This window comes from Argiope bruennichi, chromosome 6 (genome assembly GCF_947563725.1).
Source record: "Argiope bruennichi chromosome 6, qqArgBrue1.1, whole genome shotgun sequence".
NCBI classification, from domain to species: Eukaryota; Metazoa; Arthropoda; class Arachnida; order Araneae; family Araneidae; genus Argiope; species Argiope bruennichi.
The window spans coordinates 3,515,957-3,538,007 of NC_079156.1; the positions used below are offsets into that span (position 1 = coordinate 3,515,957).

Sequence of the window (22,051 nt, forward strand, 5' to 3'; positions counted from 1 at the left end):
CGATAAAAACTAAGAATTCATAAAACCTCTTTAACTAAACATTTATTTTCTTGTTGATTAAGAATACCTTTGAAATGAATAGGGGATTTGTATCTTTAAATCCATAAGTTTCCTTTCAAATTACAGAAACACAACAGAAGTACAAAGGTTTTGGCAGTTACTTATTACTGAAAGAATTTTTAACATCGACGATCAATTAAAATAAATATTTGAAAGAATAGTACAAGTAAAATAAAACACTTTTAAAAAGACTTTGACACAAATTTCAATTGCAAGAAAGGAATTTTGATAGTAGATTACCCATTGTTTAGAGAAAAAGTACCAGAAACCAAAAAACATTTTTTTTTCATATTCATAGAATAGCATATGCAAAAAACTGATATTTCATTAAAAAATCAATTTTAAAAAGATTAGTTCAAAGCAGGAAATTTTGATGATGGATAATCCAGTGTTTTGAGAAAAAATACACAAAAACGATAAATTATTTAATTTTATTTACATAAATTTCTAATTAAATTGTTAGAAACAGCTTTCCACATCACCCTGGGGGTACTGTTTCCAGATGCACTACCCCTTTTCAGAAATATTAAGCGAAGGCGGGTTCCCCAGTAGGTCTATTTCCTTCGTTTGCTAAAGTTTATCCTACTAAAAAAAAGTTGACAGTTTTCTTTTCAAGTTTTAAGCTCTAAGCTGGTCATTCTTAATAATGGGGCACAGGTTCTACAAAAAATGTAAGATTAAAGCTAACTAAAATTAAAAAAGCTAAATTAGCATTAAGTTCAAGGATCTCGACAAATTTAAATTATTACCTGTAATAAAAATAATATAGGAAATATTTCATTAAATTATTTCAAATTAAAATTCTTCATTCTGTATGTTTAAAAAATAACTGTGTTTCTGAACAATTTTCTAGCGATTTCCTCCAAAAACCTATAATTTTCTTTAGTCCACAATTGAATTTTAAAAATTATGTATACTTTACATAAAGAGAAAAAGTCCGTTAATTTTCAGCCGAACAATTTCGTTTTGCTCGGCCTGCACAAGCGAGTTGATTTTGTCTGTACTTTAGGCTTAGCCGATCTCAGAGAGTAACACTAATTTCTAACCATTATGAATTGCTTACATTTAAAAGAAGCTATTGAAATTTTTAAGCTTTAGAAGAACCTAAGAAATGCTTAAATTACATAATGAAATAAACGATAATGTAGAGATAATATAATCAACAATTAAAGCATCAAATTAGACTTGTCACCACGTGATTAAATACAAAAACAACTTTATATCTAAAAATATTGCAATCAAAGTTAACTCTAAAATATAACTAGATTATATTTTTGTATGCAATTAACATAAATTTAAAAAACTTACTTTAGAATGAGTTAATCCAAGAATACACCGGAATTTCGGTATGTATTTCCTTAAATCACGCGCGCATTCCAATCGCAAGCACTCAAATGGAGGCTTTACGCTGTGACGTCACAGCAGCTAAATTTCTCATGTTAATGGCCTCCTCTAGGTAGCGCTCTTGTCTTTTTCGTGCACGGCCTCGGACTCCCCCGAATTGAGGATGTTGATGATGACAAATATGTTGGGCAGCCAGGAAAAATACTTGGCACATCATTTTCTTTCAGCCTGGGCTTCTTCAGAGGAGTAAATTGTTTTCCCATCGTAGAAAGCAGTTCTGTAAAGCACTTTACCATCTTTAAAATGTCTTTCACATACCTAAAAGAAAAAGAAAAAAAAAATCGCTACCATGTCGAATAACTTTTTATATTTTAAACCTACAAATCAAGAGTAATTTTTTTTTTTTAAGTTCTAAAAATGTTTTAAACTACTGCTTAAAAATCAGTTATTTTCATGCTTTATTTTTTAAAAAATAAATCTGAGTGGCCTATATTTTGCATTTACAAAATAGTGAAGCTAGGATTGAATTAAAATTAATGAATCTTAAATAAATTTTAATTAAATCAGAATGACATTAATTTTTTTTACAAAAATTAAGACTGTAACTAACACAAATTATAATATTTTACACCTAAAAATAATTTAAACTATTTCAAAATATTAAAACTTATTAATTATCACTAACCTTAGAATTCTTTGTAATGGTAAAATTTTTTCTTGGAATTGCATTCAGCACTTTCTCTCTCTCTCTCTCTCTCTCTCTCTCTCTTTTTAAAGAAAAGGTAAAGTTTATTTACCAAAAAAATAAATGATTTAATTAAAATAAAAGTTTAAATAAAGTAATATAAATTTCTTTGTTTATAGATATTCATAGTGATGTTAATATACATTGTAACTGTAAAAATAAAACTCACTGTCATGATTAAAAATACTTAAGAGATAATGGATGCAACTTTATAAACTGTAAGCAACTAAATAGTAAATAAAAGATAAGCTTGAGATTATTTAAATAGAATTTTTATACCAAAATTATGAATGAGAATCGAATAAGTAAGAACCCTGACAGGACTATCATAGATAAACAAATGATAGTCTAAAAATTGATTCGATTTTTGACATAAAGAAATAGAGATTTTGTATAAATAGATTACAGGTATTTATTCTTATTTCATTAAGTTCATTCGTAATCAACGCTACTTCATTGAGAGAACAAATAATATTGAAAAACTAAATCGTAATTATAATCTGTTGTTAAAGCAGAACGTGATGAACAAATAGGCTTAATAGTAACAGATTCAATAACACTCTATGTTTATGTTGAGGATTATAAAAGAAATACACTTACCTTCAATAATTTGTATCCTAAACTTGCTTTTGTGTCTCATCTATTTCAATATAACACCATCTTGGATCACGAAATGAATAGAAAAATAGAAAAAATAAATAAATAAAGACTTATAAACGCCAGCCGTCGTTTTCACTTCGCACAGTAAACGTGCAGAGGGACGGCTTCTCGATCGACTAGCAGCGATGACGCATGCAGGAGCGACTGGTAGAGTCAGCAGGCCTTGTCTCTCGGAGGTCACGGAAATATTCTTTGAACAACATCAACTGTCCATCTTCATGTAATATAAATTCCTTCTGCATCATTGAATTCTTTTGTAAAAATCATCATAATCATCCTTTGTTAAACAAGAATAAAAAGATTAAGCTAATCCAAGTGGACTGATGCATTAAAACCCATCACACTCACAACCATGGGGGCTTGGAGCCGGTGACCAGCAAATTTTAAAAGGTACTGTGTTACTTTTGTTTTATATTTAGTCTGCTATATTTCTGAAAATGAGTATTTTAAATAATTTAAAGAAATGTGGTTTAAAAATACTTGCCGAAGAACACGGTGTAATTGTGCCAGAAAATGCTAAAATTTTGGAACTTAAAAAATTAATTGAGAATTCTGATGTGTTCAAAATGGATCAAGAATTTGTCCGTGGCGTCGTCAAATCTATCGTTGAGGATCTGACGGCTAAGGCAGTTACTGAACAATCCAAGTTAGAGATTGAAAGAATGAAATTGGCCCGAATCGAGAAGGAGATTGAGCTAGAAAAATGGAAAAAACAATCATTGCCTAGTGAGCGATCAAACGTGCTTTTTAGTGTTGAAAATTTAATAAGAAGTATTAAAACACTAACAATTTTTGTTCCTGAGAGACCCGAGGCATTGCATTTGTTTTTTACTTCCTTAGAAAAAGCATTTATTACTAAAGAAGTTCCTAAAGACTTACAAGCTGATATATTAATTAATTTGCTAGGGGTGAAAGCTAATAAGGTTTTAACGTATGCAACTGAGGAGGAATTGTCGGACTATGAAAAATTAAAAGAGTTATTTCAAGTTGAATTTCAGCCGACACCTCGAGAATGTCTTAGTAATTTTAAAAATGCTCAACGTTTACCAAGCGAATCGCATGTACAATTTGCATAGCGATTAACTGCAACATTTGATTACTATTGCCAGGTAAGAGGAGTAAAAAGAGATTTTAAAAAATTGCGTCATCTAATTGTTGCGGATAAATTGTACGAAACTTTGGATTTCAGAACTGAAGAATGCATAGGTACTCGCGAAGGAAAAACATGGTTTCCGCCAACTCAGTTAGGTCGTGAATGTGATTTATGTTTTTCATCTCGGGGTAAATAATGAAGTCAGAAATTCTAAAGTACATAGTAATGAAACGAAAGCATCAGGGTTTCAAAAACAGGCAATGAAAAGTGAATCATTCCGTCGAAACAAAAATCAAAATGTTAAACCGGAAAGGATTTATTATGTATGCGGGGGAAAGCTTTCATTTCGCTCCAAAACGATTAGAAAAATCTACAAATGAAAGTGAAACAGGAAATAAATTTGTTATATGGAGAATTGGAACTAAGCCAAAAAATATGCTAGAATATATTGATATTTTTGTGGAGGGGAAAAAAAATTTAAATTTCTAAAAGATTCAGGAAGTTAACTTATAATTGTGAACAAATAATTTTTTCCTATAAAAAAAAATATCGGGAAATATCGTGACCTCCGAGAGACAAGGCTTGCTGGCTCTACCAGTCGCTCCTGCATGAGTCATCGCTGCTGGTCGATCGAGAAGCTGTTTAACAATCGTCACTCTGCGCGAAGTGAACGACGGCAGGCGTTTATAAGCCTTCATTTTTTTTATATTTATTTCATGATCCAAGAGGGTGATATATTGAAATGGATGAGACGCAAAAGCAAGTTTAGGATACAAATTATAGAAGGTAAGTGTATTTCTTTTATAATCCTCAATATAAACTTAAAGTGTTATTGAATCTTACTGTTAAGCCTATTTGTTCATCACGTTCTGTTTTAACATCAGATTATAATTACGATTTAGTTTTTCAATATTATTTGTTCTCTCAATGAAGTAGCGTTGATTACGAATGAACTTAATGAAATAAGAATAAATACCTGTAATCTATTTATACAAAATCTCTATTTCTTTATGTCAAAAATCGAATCAATTTTTAGACTATCATTTGTTTATCTATGATAGTCCTGTCAGGGTTCTTACTTATTCGATTCTTATTCATAATTTTGGTGTAAAAATTCTGTTTAAATAATGCTTTATTAAATTTTTTCATCAATTAATCGCAAGCTTATCTTTTATTTACTATTTAGTTGCTTATAATTTATAAAGTTGCATCCATTATTTCTTAAGTATTTTTAATCATGACAGTGAGTTTTATTTTTACAGTTACAATGTATATTAACATCACTATGAATATCTATAAACAAAGAAATATATATTACTTTATTTAAACCTTTACTTTAATTGAATCATTTTTTTTTTTTTTTTGGTAAACTTTACCTTTTCTTAAAAACAAAGAGAGAGAGAGAGAGAGAGAGAGAGAAATTGCTGCATGCAATTCCAAGAAAAAATTTTACCATTACAAAGAATTCTAAGGATAGCAAAAATTAGCATTGACAATTAATACGTTTTAATATTTTGAAATAGTTTCAATTATTTTTAGGTGTAAAATATTATAATTTGTGTTAGTTACAGTCTTAATTTTTGTAAAAAAATTGTCATTCTGATTTAATTAAAATTTATTTAAGATGCATTAATTTTAGTTCAATTCTCGCTTCACTATTTTGTTAATGTAAAATATAGGCCACTCAGATTTATTTTTTTAAAAATAAAGCATGAAAATAACTGATTTTCAAGCAGTAATTTAAAACATTTTTAGAACTTAAAAAAAAAAAATTCCTCTTGATTTGTAGGTTTATAAATATAAAAAGTTATTCTACATGGTAGCGATTTTTTTTTCTTTTTCTTTCAGGTATGTGAAAGACATTTTAAAGATGGTAAAGTGCTTTACAGAACTACTTTATGATATGGGAAAACTATTTACTCCTCTGAAGAAGCCCAGACTGAAAGAAAATGATGTGTCAGGTATTTTTCCTGGCTGCCCAACATATTTGTCATCATCAACATCCTCAATTCGAGAGAGTCCTTCAAAAAAGAGGCAACGATTAGAACAAATCCAAATTGAACGTTCCATTACTGAAAACTTAAATTCCAAACACAACTATGACAACTTACTAATTTTAATGAATTAAAAAATGTGTTGAAGACCATACCTTTTCTTCCGTTTGGACTATTATTGAAAAGAATGAAAATATGTTTTATCCACCTATTTGTTAATGATGGCATTCCTACCATAACATATGCTGCAAGTATAAACATTGATCTATTTTTAAATGCATCATTTATGGGAGAAAGGATTTTGAAACACGAGCAATTCCCATTACCAATTAAAGTTAATAATATAAATCAAATATTTGATATTCTTGATTATTATGAACAGGGTCCCTGTGATAGATTATCATGTTCATTGAATGTCAAAATTAATATTATTGAATCTATCATCAAAAATTCAGAAGATGTATTTACTGACAAATTTAAATTTTTCTTTGAGTTTTTTCTTGAGTAATTCATCTGATGAAGTGTAAACCTTAACTCCTTTTTTATATAGTACCTTTAATGAACCTTTTTTATATAGTACCTATTTCATATAGTAATGAACCTTTCTCATATAGTACATAAAAATAATTGTTTATTAATCACATTTTAATAGAATTTCTATTTTGTATATGTATGATTTCTGAATAATTGCTTTTTTTTCTTGCTATTACGTTGAAATAAATAAATGTTTACTGATATATTTCTATTTTGATATATGTATTCTAAATAATTGTATTTTTTTTTTATATAGTACATAAAAATAATGGTTTATTAATCACATTTTAATAGTATTTCTATTTTGTATATGTATGAGTTCTGAATAATTGTATTTTTTTTTCCTTGCTATTATGTTGAAATAAATAAATGTTTACTAATATGCGTCTTCATCTGGTTCATATTTTATAATTTCTTAATTCATTCATATTTATTAACTAAAATATGTTATTTCTTTATACAGGTACAGCTCATAGATTTGCTATATATTTTTTAAACAAACATTTCTAGTAAAAAATTTTAAATCCAATATTTATATAAAGCATAAAAAAATGAATGAATAATCTCATTATGTTACTAATCAAATTTTTTGTTTCCAGAAATTTTATTTCTTACATGTAAATCTTTTACTATTAATTAGCTTCCTTTTTTAAAAAATAAAATAACTGATAACTAAAAAGTTATCATTTCAAAGAAAATTTAATGTAAACATCTATTTTACACAACACATAATAAATAATTCGTAAATAAGCAATTATTATACACGTACTTAATAATTCGATGAATGTGTTTTTAATAACGAAAATTGTTAAGAAAATGTGATATTCAATATCGGAAATTCTCATACCGCGATTGTAATTATTTAAATGTCAATTTTTTAAATAGAAAGTAATATTTTTTAATTAATATCTATGCAATTATTTGATAATTTAGAGATTTGACGAAAACTGTCGAGGAAGCATAACGCTATACATCGCAAGTTACGCGTTATGTTAATCTCCGTCCTTCTCGGAGCATCCGCCTAGCCGTGATGACTCATTACACCAGCCAGCAGGCCTTCTCCCTCGGAGGTCACGATCTTTCCCACCTATGCGTGGTACACTGGGCATTTGCAGAAAAATTCTTCTACGTAAGAATTCCAGTTTCGGCTCTTCCAGTTCGTCTTCTCGATTTCCGGTCGCATCCTTCTCGGTCTCACACAGAGCACCCTCTGGTGGAGTTAATTTACTTCACACACACACATATATATATATAAATATATAAAAAATTTTTAACTTTCATTTTCAATTTTTCTTGCTGGCAAACGAAGTTTTGGAGCTCGACCAATTTTGAGATGGGGGAAGAAGAAAAAAAACCATCGTTTTTCTAAATATCGACGCATTCGTAATCTGATAGTCACGTGATTGTTTCAAACCGGTTTAATGACTTAAATTAATTCAGACAATTCGTAAGAATTCAGAGAATGAATAATTTTGAAATCAAGTTGTAACTTTAGTTGGCAATAAATCGCCAAATTTGACAACCTTCTGCATTATTTCCTAATAATCCTCTAAACAAAAAATTGATGCCTCAAAAGAGATAAATCGCCAATTTGTTGCCCACGCATTTTGAGGTTTCAAAAACCTCAAACGAAAACAACATCATATTCTCACATGATTAAAATCTACAGTTCTAGAGAAGAAATAAAACTATATTAACCATTAAGTATTTTCATATAGCATATAGTATCACTATTTTTAATTTTAAATTTGATTTCTTTTTCTTTTAAATATATGTTTAATTTCTTATAATTATTATTTAGCAGTAAGAGCAAAAACTTAAATCACTGTTTTCTTTTTTTCTTTAATTCTTGTCCATGATTGTGCCAAGAAATAATTGAATTATAACTGTGGATCTAATAGAAATAATTCAATGATTCCGGTGAAAGTAAAGTATTGAATTCGTAAAATATATATCTTTTTAAAGTAATGAATTTCAAAGTTTCCTGCGAAATTTTATTTTAACTAAAATCTTCACCATTTCCAAATAAAAAAAGATTTCAAAATCAGTAATCAGTTCAATTTCTCCGATGCAAACAGCTCAGTGTAACTTTCTAAAAACTTTCAAATGTTTATTGATTTAAAATTATGTTCTTGAAATGGATTTCTAGTTACGCATATCTTATCTGCTAAAAAGGTATCTTGCTTGTAATTTACGACAAATATTTCATAAAGTGGAAAAAGCAGGGAAAGGAGGCAACAACTTTACAATATTCGAAATAATAGTATAATAAAAGAATGCTTATGTTTACAAACAAAAAAATATCTCTTTATTTATTGCTTAGAATTTATCAAAAGAAACTTACTTATTAAAAAGGGATGGTAGATTTTGATCACTCTCGTGCTCTTTCATTGCAAAGAATGAAAGACTGGGATGAAATAAAAGGCAAAATAACACTTTTGCTATCAGGATGCAAACCATTTAATGATTATTTAACAAAAAAAAAAATTACAAAATAAGATTACTTTTTTATTTATTTATTTTTGCCAGTCCGTATATTTGGACATCTGTTCTGCAGATTTCCCAATCATGAGTTTTAACTCTTTTCTTTTGCAACAATTTCATTACAAATGCTACTTTACATTCTTTTCTTTCCTTTTCTTTTCCCTGGACCTTTTTTCTGTCCTAAAGCTTCACAATACCTTGCAGGAGCTCATTTAGCATACTGAAGCAAATCTTTTAAAATCTGAATAATTAAAACACTTTCATCTAAGTTTATGGCATCATACAGCAGTTCTTAAATGAAATAAGAATCTTTTTTCAAATTTTCAACAGGCTTATAATTGTTGATACCAAATTCATTTTCCTCAGCCTCAGTTATGTGGCAACACAAGAATTATTTTTACAATCAGGAAATTCTTTGGACTTAAAAATATTAGAATAGAAATCACCCAAACGAATTTTTTCATTAAATTAAACTGTTCTTTGAATACATTTTTTTTTTTTTTTAGTTTTTTTTTTTTTTTTTTTTCAGGAAAATTTCAAATTGGGTCTTTGCACGTTCTGAGCAACCGAGAAAATTAGTGCTTTGGGATCAAGAAATTGAAGGAAATCAACCATTCGTGTTTCACTTAAGAATGCATTGGTCTTCAATAAATGTAGATTGAAACAACACGCAGCTTTTAAAACAGCAAAATTTTTGGACGCGCGTTCAAATATTTTTCATAGTATTTTTTACAAATACAAAACATATTTTTCAATTGCAGTAACTCACTAGCAATCATTATTCCGATGTCGTTTTTTTTTTTTTCAGTCTTAGATTTTTAGCATCATTAAGTTCTATCAAAAATAAGTTGATTAATGTTTTTGCTTTTTCGATTATGCTTCTTTTGATCCTTTTTTTCATTGGCTGTTTAACTATTGATCAGATGTTTCAAATTTTTTAAGAAATGTTGTTGTTGCTAATCTCCATGGTCTGAGTCAGACCAAATCCAAAAATCCGTTGACAAGAAGAAAGTCAAAAACAAGGAAGGGAGAAGAATAAATTTCTCCCCAATGAAATCCTAAACAGTCCAGAATATGTTCAGCAGAGGCCTGATGCTGGCAGCATTTCGGGCAAAGAGGATAAAATTTTTCACCCTGAGAAAAGAAAAGACATTTAAGGTGGCCACTGGCAAGGCGCGACAGGCAAGTGTTGGTTTTTCTATCGCAAGGAAGATTTAAGGACTGCCCCGGCTTATTGGCTCTATACCAATCATGAGTAAGGGGAACCATCCAATTCTTCTTATTTAGGAATTTCGCCTGAGAGAACAGTTCTAAGTATGTGAACTCAGCAGAAGATGAAGTCGCTAGGCTGCTTCCTTTCTTTGCCAGCCTGTCTGCTATTTCGTTACCAAGTAGATCCACATGAGATGGAATCCACTGGAAATGAATATCATGTTGAAGTGAAATCAGCTTCAACTTCTGAAGAATAGACAAACTTGCTTTATCTCCAACATAGGTCCGATTGTTATGAAATGACTGAGAAATATTAGCAATATAAGAGAAGCCAATGTTAGGCAGAATTAATTTATTCCGACAAGCATTTATAATATTCCCATTCATGGCTCATCCGAGCAATTTTTCATTTTGCTGGATCTATTTAAAAACTTTTAGAACACGTTCGCAAATATGGGCATTTTCTACCCAGGGAAAAGAACAGAACTTTCCAAGAAATCGGTACATCCAGCTGGGCTATCTTTAAATATTCTATACATTGCTCTTAGAGTGATATCTATCTTCCATCCAGTATACTGTAACGCTCCATGGATTATAAGTAATCCAAAAGTACTTAGATTTAAAATCTCACAGCCATATTCGCATGGATATTCTTTGACATGTTTAAAATTTTTTTTAATTCATCTGGTCCATGCGTTCGAATTTGTAAAAGTAACTGATTTCCAAACTTGATATAGCAGGATGGCCAGCATTTGATTTTTCGTTATTTCCAGATTTTATAAAAAAAATGTCCCTGACTTTTCCAGAATGATTCTATTTTCTACTTTTATATATTGCACAATACATTCGTAGTAGTATGAAACAAAAAAAATGTTCTTTGCTTTCTTACGAAAATCAATGAAGGATAAGAATTTAATTCTTAGAAAAAAAAAATCATTTTTATTTCAGGTCATTAAGTTTTAGGTAACCATGATTTATGTTAAGCATTTACCCAATTAGTACAAAAAATTAATCAACATACTAATTGATGATCGCTCATCCCAGGGGCTTTTCTCAGAATTAATTATTTAAATTTATTCTTGGAAGTAGTAATACAAAATCGCATGAACATTGGCAGAATACTGAGTGAATACTGAGTGTTCACAACGAGAACACTTCCAGACAAATATATATCTTTACGGCGGGCGTTATGGAAACAGGTTTCTGTAGGGAAAACCTATTTCGAATAGGAGGAATTGGACGGAAATCTGGGGGTTATTTCTTTTCTTGGCATCAGTTTGAAGCGACATTGGGCGTGAAGAATTTTCAGCCCCAAATGATAAAATGAAAAACTATGGATCCTTTATTGCTACGCTGCATACATTGAAAAGAAAAGCTCATTTATCTCATATTATTTGAATTGATAGTTCGTGAGAAAAAGTTTTCTTTGAAATAATTAAATTTCTTTTTTCAAGCCGGGGAAAATTAACAAATAGTCATCTGGAATACTGTCTTAGAACAAACTTTTACAGCTTTTTTTTTTTTTTTTTTTTTTTTTTTTTTTTTTTTTTGCGCCGAATAATGTAAAGCGATGTTGGTTTTTCTTTACCGGGACCTCTGGCAAGCACCTGAATGAACACTTGAATTATTTTCAAATTCTGAATACTTTTACATATAAACTTTGCGAAATTAATTATGTTGCAGAAAGCTTATGCATATTGAAAATATGTTACAAATCAAAGTTAGATTTTTTTTAATTTAAAAATTCATAGTGTTGCAATTGTTAATTTTATGTTTTGGAAAATAGTATATACTTTTATAATATAAATTTATATAAAATAAATATAAATTTCGAAAGTTTCAAGCATGTTTAACAATGAGCATTTTATTTTATATTAGAATATAAACAAACTTTTATAAAAATTCTGAAATAATTACGATTAATTATGTTATTGTTTTTATGTTAAATTAGACAGATTACCTCGCGTTTGCTCCGGAGAATTTGATATTAAGTACTTGAATAAATTTAAAACAAATGAAATGAAGACTATTCATTTTTTGTCATACGACATTCTACTTTAGATTTCTTAATTATTTTTTTTTCTTCTTGCGCGATTCTTAGACTACAAATAATTATTCAATTTTTCTATTTGATTTGCATTGTTCTTTGTATACATATGACAGGAATATCAGATATTTTCAATATTCCGAGCATTCAAATAATTTTCAGCTTAGTTGATTATTTTTTTAATTTCTTTTCAAAAATAAAATATAATATTACCAAATATCACCAAGTTGGCACTACACATACCAATGTAAGAAACTTGAATGAATTTCTACCTATGCGAAATGAACTCTTCCTTCCATCACCTGTTTCTTTAGCGACCGCCATAAACGTAGATATAAGTGTTCTTGTGGTACACACACAGTAATCTATTTCCTTTTAATGCAATCATCTCTATTTATACTGTTACTAACAACAAAATCAAGATTGAATAATACCACATAATGATAACAGGAAATTTCATTTACTAATAAGAAATAAAAAACGAGACGAAAATATTGGCAATAATCGTAAGCACTTTTAAATTTATCGCATCAAAATAAAAGAAATTATTCAGCGACAGCAAAACGGCATTATTATTTAGCAAGCCAAACATAGTAAAAATATCATCTGCACATGGGTAGAATTATTAACCGGTTTTAAATTATACAAAGAAAAGTGAAAATCTGATTCTTATCACTACATTTTCTATATTATATAAAACAACTAGCAGACCCGGCCACTCGTTGCTGTGGCTAAGGTTTTTGTTATATTACATAGTAGTAAACTATTCAAGGGAAACGGAAGAGAACACCAGTCATGGGGACCACCATGCTTTTTTACACAGATGCCATTTGTAAAAAAACATGGGGACCTCCATGATTGATTTTCTACTACCGTTGATATTGAGCAAAAATAAATACAAAAAAAAATAAATTTAAATTTCTTTATTTTTTGTATTCAAGTTTGTAACAAATGAGTACATTACAAAGTTGTTAGTAAAAAACACGTAACACTTAAACTTATAAATGAGGTAGGTAGGGCAGATAGTTTTAAATCTTTGACAATAATGTTTATTATTTTGAATTATAAATACTTTTAATTTCAATTTAATTTAGCACTAATCGGTGCACAATATTTTTGGTTAACCTGTCTTTAGCTAACACAAATAAATTTGACGGTTTTCCTATACGTGAACATGCAACATATAGTTGCCCATGAGAAAAACATGGATTTTCCAAATCTAAACCACAAATGGACATTGTTTGGCCTTGAGACTTATTTATAGACATGGCAAAAGCTAAACGAATTGGAAACTGTAACCTTTTGAAGGGTATCGTAGATTCTGATGGTATCATCGGAATACGTGGCAACAGGACCACTTCTCCTTTAAACTTTCCAGTTAAAATGGTAACTTCAAGTATATTTCCGGTGATCTTTTTGATGACCAAACGCGTACCGTTGCATAATCGAGGTGGATTCAAATTAAGCAGGAGAATAATAGGTGAACCAATCTTTAATCGAAGGGTATGTGGTGGCATTCCAGGTATATCTAGTGAATTTAAAAATTCAATTGGAAAATTTACACTATCATTTTCATCAACAACAGTATCGATTGATTTAAAAGACATCAGATCGCCTGGTAACAACTGTTGTATTTGGAAGCTAATTTCGTCAACATCAACATTTTTGGCTGCCAAAATAGCCCGATCACTGAGCCAGTTATGATTCAAGTAATTACTCTGTATATTCGGAAAAATACTCTGAATCAATTCATTTTTTCCCTAAAGAACAGTGCAGAAATTGTCTGGCAGTTTAATGCATTGCGTATTTGGTTGCAGTTCTATTTTACCGTTCCCAATATCTAGTAATTGTTCAGAAAATATTTGTGCTGATGGATCATTTTGCAATTGTACGCGCATGTTTATGGCCAATCGAAGTATTTCAACACTTCGCCATAAGAATGATTGTTTTAAACATGCATATTAATTAAAGATTGTTGAACAATGAAGCACTAATAATTAAAAAGCAAGAAGAATTCCACTGTATTACTTTTACTATAATATGAATTCATTTTGTACTTCAGTCTAAATAACACGTGGTCGGCTAAGCTAATACCAAAAATTGAAAAAGTAAGAACAATTGAATTTCATTGTATTGCGTTTACTACGAAATAAATTTAACTTATACTTTAGCCTCAGCAACACGTGGTGGTTATGCCATTAAATTGTAGCTTATGTGAAACGTTGGTACTTTTAACACAGCGCCATCTGTTAGAATACTTACTCAATCCAGTTAACAGATACCGCCATCTGTTAGAATCGCTTGGAGCTAACAGATAATTGTGACTGTTGTGACTGAAGACGATCTTTTATCTATAAAACTATTTATTTTACATTATGTACAGGAACTATATCAAAACTTAAACATGGATGAAATTCTACACTAATTTCTCTTTCGTTGCCAGCATTGCTAGCTGAATAACAAGTTACATAATTAGAAAAGACAACGGGAGTTGCGAAATATAAAATGAGTGGCAACATTCTCCCACCTTTTGTATTGCAGACAAACACTTTAAAGCAATACAAAACATAAACAAATTATTACACACTTGCATTACAAACTCAAAATCTTATATATGACATTACAAACAGTTCACAAATTCAGTCTTTTAACAGGAATTAATGGACGGCCACATCGAGATTTCTATGAGTATGCAAAACCAGTCTTTCTAGAAGAGGGTGGTCTGGTAAAACTGTAGGATGTGTAAAGTCCTCTGGATCTTGACTGAGAATCAGTCTTGTTTGAACTTTCAGGATGCCATTTTCCTCGAAAAACTGTATCGTATCCTTGTATTTCTCACGTATTTCAGAGGGCCATTCTGACTGCATAATTTTTATTAGAGTTTCCTCTGCCTTTTGAATCTCTTCACATGAAAGTGAATTAACTAACTTAGGAGAGTTTCTTTTAATATTGTTGCAGAATCTGAGAACATAAGCAGTCATTCGAGAATTTTCTTATAGCTCGAAAAGTACAGGAATCTATCTCCAAATCTAACTTCGTTTCCTGTGGCTAAATTTGTCACAACTGTCTTACGCCGCTCTAGAAATGCTTCATCCGGAGTCTCTGATACCTGAGAACATGGCCAAGATTCGTCATCGTTATACAGCTAGCCGGGACCCTCCCACCATTTGCTTTGCAGGAGGTCCGACCAATCACAGCATCGGGTAGCTAGAATAGCAGGGTTGACTTCTCCAGGTACATGTCTCCAGTCATCTATATTGGTCAAATCCCTGATTTCCTTCACTCGATTTCCAACGAATGTGTTCCATGGCTCCTTTTCCTTAATCCAGCTTAAAACTACCATTGAATCGCACCAAAGTAGGTTTTAGAAGCAGTTCGTAGGACGTTTGCAATAAATATACGTAATACAATGAAATGATAACATGTAATATATGAAAATAATATACAATACATGGAAATTACAGCTTAACTAATAATAGGTAATGATATTAGTCATTAATTTAATTTACAATTCCAACTTCCACCGACTCCTAACTCTAGAAGAAGTAGTCGTAACTCCACGAGCATTGGTCGTAACTCCAGGCGCAGTAGCCGTAACTCTAGGAGCAGTAGTCGTAACTCTAGAAGTAGTAGTCGTAACTTCACTAGCAGTAGTAATAACTCTAGGAGCAGTATTCGTAATTTCACGAGCTCTAGGAACAGTAGTCGTAACTCCACGAGCAGTAGTAGTAACTCTAGGAGCAGGATGCCCAGCTAGCCATGGCAAAGCCACTTCATAACTTTGATCTTCACAGATCCTAATTGTTTCCTTAAAATGGGTCAAAGTTTCTTCTTCAAGAAGGCTTTCCTTTATCTTCTCTATGGGATCTGTAATGCCCAAAACTTCCAAGTCCCACATTTTAGGCACGTCCATATTTTGTAAGCTTAATGTGACTAGGTTAACAACTTCCTTTTTCTTTCCCAGTCCTAAAATTGTCCAACCCAGCAAGGTCTCAACTGCAGATACTCCTGAAGATAATACTTCTATTCTGCCAGTCAAAATGCTTCCAAGTATATCAGCTCCCAGAAGAACTCGTATAGGTGGTGAATCTCTTCCAACATCTGTAAGTTTTATTCCTCTGGAAGCAAGCTCAGAAAGCAATTTTCTGTCATGTATTCTAGGCAGGGTTGAGCATATCTTTTGTTGCTCGAGAAGAGACAATGGAGTTGAATATTTGCGATTTAAACTTTCTATATTTACCATGTATCTCTTATGTTCAGAAGCAGGGGAAATTCCTCCGCCAAACAGTCCTTGAGAAAATATCTCTCTTCCAGATGGAGAAAGGAATAGTTCTGCAGCTAAATTCTTTTCAATATAGGACCGCTGGGATCCATCATCTAACAATGCTCGAACACAGACTTCCTTGTCTCTATTTCGTAGTCTGATCATAATAGTTTTGAGATATATTTCATGTTCAGAGGGAAGATTTGTTAGCAGTGTTTCTGTAGATCTCTGTTCATTATCGGCTGTTCTGTCCTTAGACGAAAAATTACTTTCCTTTTCCTTGCGTAAATCCGGGCAAAGTAATGGATAATGTCTCCGTTTGCAAATTACGCATCTCACACCACTATGACACCTTTTTGCTAAATGTCCAACCTTAAGGCAAACGAGACAGCATCTTTTCCTTATAACTTGCGATTTTCTGTCCTCATAACTCATATCAGATAACTTTTGACAGTCTTGGCTTAGATGAGGGCGGTCACAGAAAATACAATTAAGTTTTGCACCAGTTGTACTTGAAGTTAACGTAGCCGCAGTGGGTTCATCTTTATGGACCGATTTCTGACAATCTTTTCGTATAGCACCACTTCCCCTATCTTTACCGAATCCTTCACGAGCTAAACGTATCATTTCTTTTGATTCGACTTCATGGCGTAAAAAGCACATAAGTTTTTACAGGGATCTCTGACTTGTAGCATCATCAGTACTTTCCGAAATTCTACTCCTTTCCCACGCTCGCAGAACATTTTCTGGCAAACATGACTCCACCAATGGCCCTAGAAAGTCAGCAAATTTTTCTTTTGTGCGCCCTAAGCTTTCCAATGCTCTTAATTTTGTTTCCAGCATATCGTAGAGGGTGGCTAAATCAGGGGCATTCTTTCCAATCGTAGCATTTTTCAGAACCAGTGAAAGGAGATCGCGGACATATATTTTCACTAAGAGATCTTCCCGGTCAAATCTTAATTTCAGCTGTTTGACGGCTTTTGGATAATTTTCAGTTGTTATTGGGAAACTGGAAATTAATCTAGCAGCTCTCGAATCAGGCACCATAGACTGGTATAAATATTGGAATTTGTCTATAGCAGTCAGTTCCTCAGAATCATGAATTTTTGAAAATATACTCCAAAATGTCAAAAATTCCTTAGGATCACCAGAAAACATCTTTAATTCAAATTTAGGTAAGTTTAATTTTACCACATCAAAATCGGAAGAACGTTCCAAAAAAGACCCAGAATCTTTATTTAATAGCGTTTCTATCTTGGATTTAAGCTCAAGAAAATTATCTCTATAATCCTCTGCCGCCTGAAAATCAGTTTCGTATTCGGCAGCAGTGTCAGTATTTTCTAAAAGTAACGACGAAATTTCATTCTGAATCTCATCTAAACGTAAGAATTTATCTTGTAACTGAGAGTTCAATGCGCGCAGCTTATCGCCATCCTTGGCGTCTTCTTTCTTCGTCAAACATTCCTTCAACTTGTTCGCCGTAGCCGTAAATGAAGTTCTTAACGACTTTCGTTTTGTTTTCAAAGCATCCATATTCACATGAAAACTTAAAATAGTTTCTTAAAATGATTCGTAATAAATTCTTAATGTCTGTTTATGAAGAAGAAAATAAAGTGAATATACTTTCTGAAACTTAAATCACTTTCGTAAACTTCATATCGTAACTCATAAGCAGTAATTTAAATTATTCGTACCTGCCCATTTTATAGTTCTGAATTCTTCGAAAGCAGAATTCTGTTCTATTCACGGACGCCACGAATCGCCAAGAAAGATACCGCCATCTGTTAGAATCGCTTGGAGCTAACAGATAATTGTGACTGTCAAATAATGAGCAAATAATTTGTTCCTTCTTAATACCTTCCTTCTTAGTATAAACTCTTTATGATGTATAATAAATCCTCTAACTTCAGTGATACAGATTCTGGCTTCCTCAGCTTAAAGGAAAGATTTTTTTTTTTTAAAAAAAGTTCTATATTCCACACATGAAGTTGCCATGAGATTTATTCCGTCATTGATACATTTGTCTGTTGCAATAATTCAAAATACATTTACAAAATGAAATCAGTTTCAGAAACATTTATTAAATAATGATAAGCATTGTAGCTGAAGTGAATGATAGCTGAGTTGATGATAGCTGACATAACTTGATACGTACATGCAGTTTATTAATAAAGAAATGAAAAACTGAAACGATTATTGTAACCATTTTTTATTATCAATAATTTATATAAAAAAAGATTAAATTTCATTTAGCATACAAATGAGTTAATATTTTTTTATTATTCGATTAGAGGAACTTATTATTGGCTCGTTCACTTACCTTTTTTACGATATCCTTAACAAAAGAAATAAAATCATTTAATTGAAAATTCAATGAAGGTAACAAATGTTATTGCCGTACAACATTTTTCTTAGTAAACAGTCAGATAAAGAATCGGAATTCATTCAAAACGAAAAGTAATAATTATCCGTGTGCAACTCCAAGTATTTTTCCAAACTTCTTTATAATTAAAAAAAATGCAGAATTTTAGTATGTTATATTAATCAGTGATCCGTTAAAACGTTTGTAATTAATCATTTTCAAATAAAATATCTTATTTCTGAGAACTGCCACCGTGCACAGTAATACAAAATTCAAACATAAGATCGTGATACTTTATCCGTTGCAACGTATCAAATTTATTGTATGCATTAAAGAATAATTGTGGAAAATGATATCTTATTCCTGAGAAACGTTTTCGGATAGGATCATAAATAATTCGAACATTCGGATTCGAAACGTAACGCAAATGCGAGAGTTTTTCTACGCCAGTTGGGGTAACGCTATGCAGATTAGAAACTTTTAATTTCCTTTATTCTGTTTTATTTTAATTCAAAAGTACTTAAGAATGAATCTGAAACATCGATTAATTAACAATGTTTAATTTTAAATGCATCAAACATTAAGAAAATAAATAGAACCGTTTCAAATAATCAGCCGAAAAATCTTAAGCCTAGTCTCATGACTGTTGAGAAAAAAAAAATGAAGCCGTACTCATTTGGCGGTGGGGAAAATGAAAAGATTTTTTTTGGCGGGAAAGTTAGTTTTTAATTAATAATTAAAATTCTAATTAAAGATTAAAAAAAAGGGCTATCCTATCTTTTAAGTTAGATCAAACTGCACACGGTGTGCAAATTTGATTAAAATCGGTTAAGTAGTTTAGGAGTCCATCGCGGACAAACAACGTGACACGCCATTTATATATATTAAGATTATTTCTTTCAAAATTTTAAAAAAGATGGAATGAATGAATTCTGTCAATTTTATATATACTCTCTGTTTTCAAATACGGAAAATCTCCACGCTCATGCCCATGCGCCAGGAGGGGTTTATTTTTCCTAAATAGGGATGAGCTGAAAGAAAGGAGGACAGATACTGGCATCTCTTTAACAGTGTAGCAAATTTTGATTAGTAATAGAATTATAAAGAGTCTCGGATAAGTTGCAAAAATGAACTAAGAATAAATACACGTTTCGCAATGAAACAATGCCGATCAAAAGGGCAAACGAAAACGCATCCGACAGAACAAAGGGAAGGCATAACGAAGACGCATGAAAACGCGCTTTAACTATTCATTCATGAAAATGTGATAGTTTCGGGTTTTTGAGACTACCAATACATAAAATCATAAAAGAAAAATATATATATATATTATTTTCAAAAATATGTATTTGTATAATATATCAAACCATACATTTTAATTTAATGTGTTTAGTATTTTAATTTTTGAAGTTTTACTTAATATAGAAAGCTTTTTAAAGATACTCAGAATTAAAAAAAAATGGAAGAAAGCATTCACAGCAGTATTTGTACGATACTTTAAAAATCCTATCATTTGATAAACAATTTGCACTGTTTACCAATATTCAGAAAAATAAAGTATATACAAACAAAAATAAAAAAAAGTATATAATGAAATGACAAGCAATACATCTGATGCATCCTCATTCAATAAAAAGTTCACCAAGATTTGCAAAAATAAATCAATTTATTCACCATTCATAAGTCATGGACTATAACACTGGGCAATATTTTAAAATAACTTTGGATATTATCGGCACTCAATTCACATTTTCTCCATCGATTGGATGCACGAAGAAGAAACGAGCTGGATCACACAAGTCTTAAAAAACTGTGATCCACCCCTCCACCTCAATGAATGCAACGAGTCCCGCACGTAGTATAGAGAAGAGAATGAGCATGCGCTCTGGGCGCGTTTCTCCGACCGAATGAAACTAAACTATAACTACCATTTTAGTAAAAAGACCACAAACCAAATTTCATTTCACTGAATCGGTGCTTTTGCGAGTGATGGCATCTACATACATGGAAATGTGAAGACTGACGGGCGTTCCATCCCTAGAGGAATTTCGCCACAAATTGAAATGTATCTACCCTTTCAACAACCATCGAGCTCTTTATATCTTGTAGCTATTCATTTTTCTGGAAACGGATTTTGTACAAAATTTGATAGAAATCTACAAATCGGGTGGAAGACCGCGTGCAAAATGTCATCCATCTAACTCAAAGCGTGTTTGAGACAACAGGTTGCAAAAATAGTCTCGGGAAATTCATAAAAGAGGTTTTTGTGACGAATGAAGATTATCAAAGTCTCGAAATAAAATTTTTTGACGACTACAGTACTTCTTTGTACAGAAAGTGTATAACGTAGAATATAAGGTAAGTAAAGAACAAAATGGTTTCGCAATCTGTCAACAGAAGCTGAAGCCATCATAAATGAGGCGTGTGTACAGAATGGAAAGAACTTACGGGCGCTGTCTATCCTACACAAAAGAAAATTCCAGTCCCTCGAAAGTTGAACGGCACATCTTGCCGCTAGGCGAATGCACAGAAACGCCGATGATCTCTGTTCCGTTTCGTACTTTTTACTTTACGAACCAGAAATATATTAAAACTCGAGGTTTTGAGTAGTCATAAAATGGATGAAACTTCTCTTCTTCCACATTAACACAAAAGTTTTTTATAGTTCAAATATATATTCTCTTTGTTTAACTTCCCAAATTTTCACTCAGAAATATATATTTATGGCGTAAATCATGCTTATTAATATCATCAAAGTAAGAAACTCTACTCAAAAGCCATTCTTAAAATACCATAACATTATTCCATTTTTATTACAGTTGCCATTCGGAACTTACAAAATATTAAAAAACAAAGATAATAATCAAGTAGAGCATCAACGTGACATCCTCCCACCTAAGTTAATTTTTATCTTAAAATTTAACTTACAACAAATTATAGTAACTATTACAATAACAAAATTATATAAAGAGTTCACAAGTCCAGTTTATGAGGCATTTTAATGATACGACCACTTCTCGTTTTCCTTTCCTCCTCCGAAGGTTCAATATTGCAGTCCACTGAATGACTAACTATTGGTTGCTCACTTAATTTTGCACTTGGCAATTTCTCTTGAATTAGAACTGACTCTGTTGCTGACACTTCAAAAGGGTATAGGCGTTGTACCGGTCGAAGCAATTCCCCTCTTGAAGTTTTCAGTTTTACAAGTCTTGTAATACCATCTTTTCCTGGCATTACCTCTATTATTTTGTC

General features: G+C 31.3%; 4 protein-coding genes across 5 annotated transcripts in view; 1 reads left to right on the plus strand and 3 right to left on the minus strand.

Annotated features, from left to right (window-relative positions):
- Positions 1-6,304, plus strand: part of LOC129971187 (glutamine--fructose-6-phosphate aminotransferase [isomerizing] 2-like) — a 64,356-nt gene extending 58,052 nt beyond the window's left edge. The window contains exon 18 of one of the 2 annotated variants that reach the window (XM_056084735.1): positions 5,751-6,304. In XM_056084735.1, coding sequence (XP_055940710.1) covers positions 5,751-5,804 — 54 coding nt within the window. In that variant the 3' untranslated portion in view covers positions 5,805-6,304. The remainder of the gene's footprint in view (positions 1-5,750) is intronic. The other variant, XM_056084737.1, reaches the window with a different exon arrangement.
- An 8,526-nt stretch (positions 6,305-14,830) lies between these two features.
- LOC129971240 (uncharacterized) lies at positions 14,831-15,154 on the minus strand. The gene has a single exon (XM_056084834.1). It carries the CDS (start codon positions 15,152-15,154, stop codon positions 14,831-14,833), a length of 324 nt encoding a protein of 107 aa, XP_055940809.1.
- Positions 15,155-15,678: 524 nt separating this feature from the next.
- Positions 15,679-17,064, minus strand: LOC129971241 (uncharacterized). Its single transcript, XM_056084835.1, has one exon. It carries the CDS (start codon positions 17,062-17,064, stop codon positions 15,679-15,681), a length of 1,386 nt encoding a protein of 461 aa, XP_055940810.1.
- Positions 17,065-17,106: 42 nt separating this feature from the next.
- LOC129971242 (uncharacterized) lies at positions 17,107-17,970 on the minus strand. Its single transcript, XM_056084836.1, has one exon. It carries the CDS (start codon positions 17,968-17,970, stop codon positions 17,107-17,109), a length of 864 nt encoding a protein of 287 aa, XP_055940811.1.
- Positions 17,971-22,051: the final 4,081 nt, after the last annotated feature.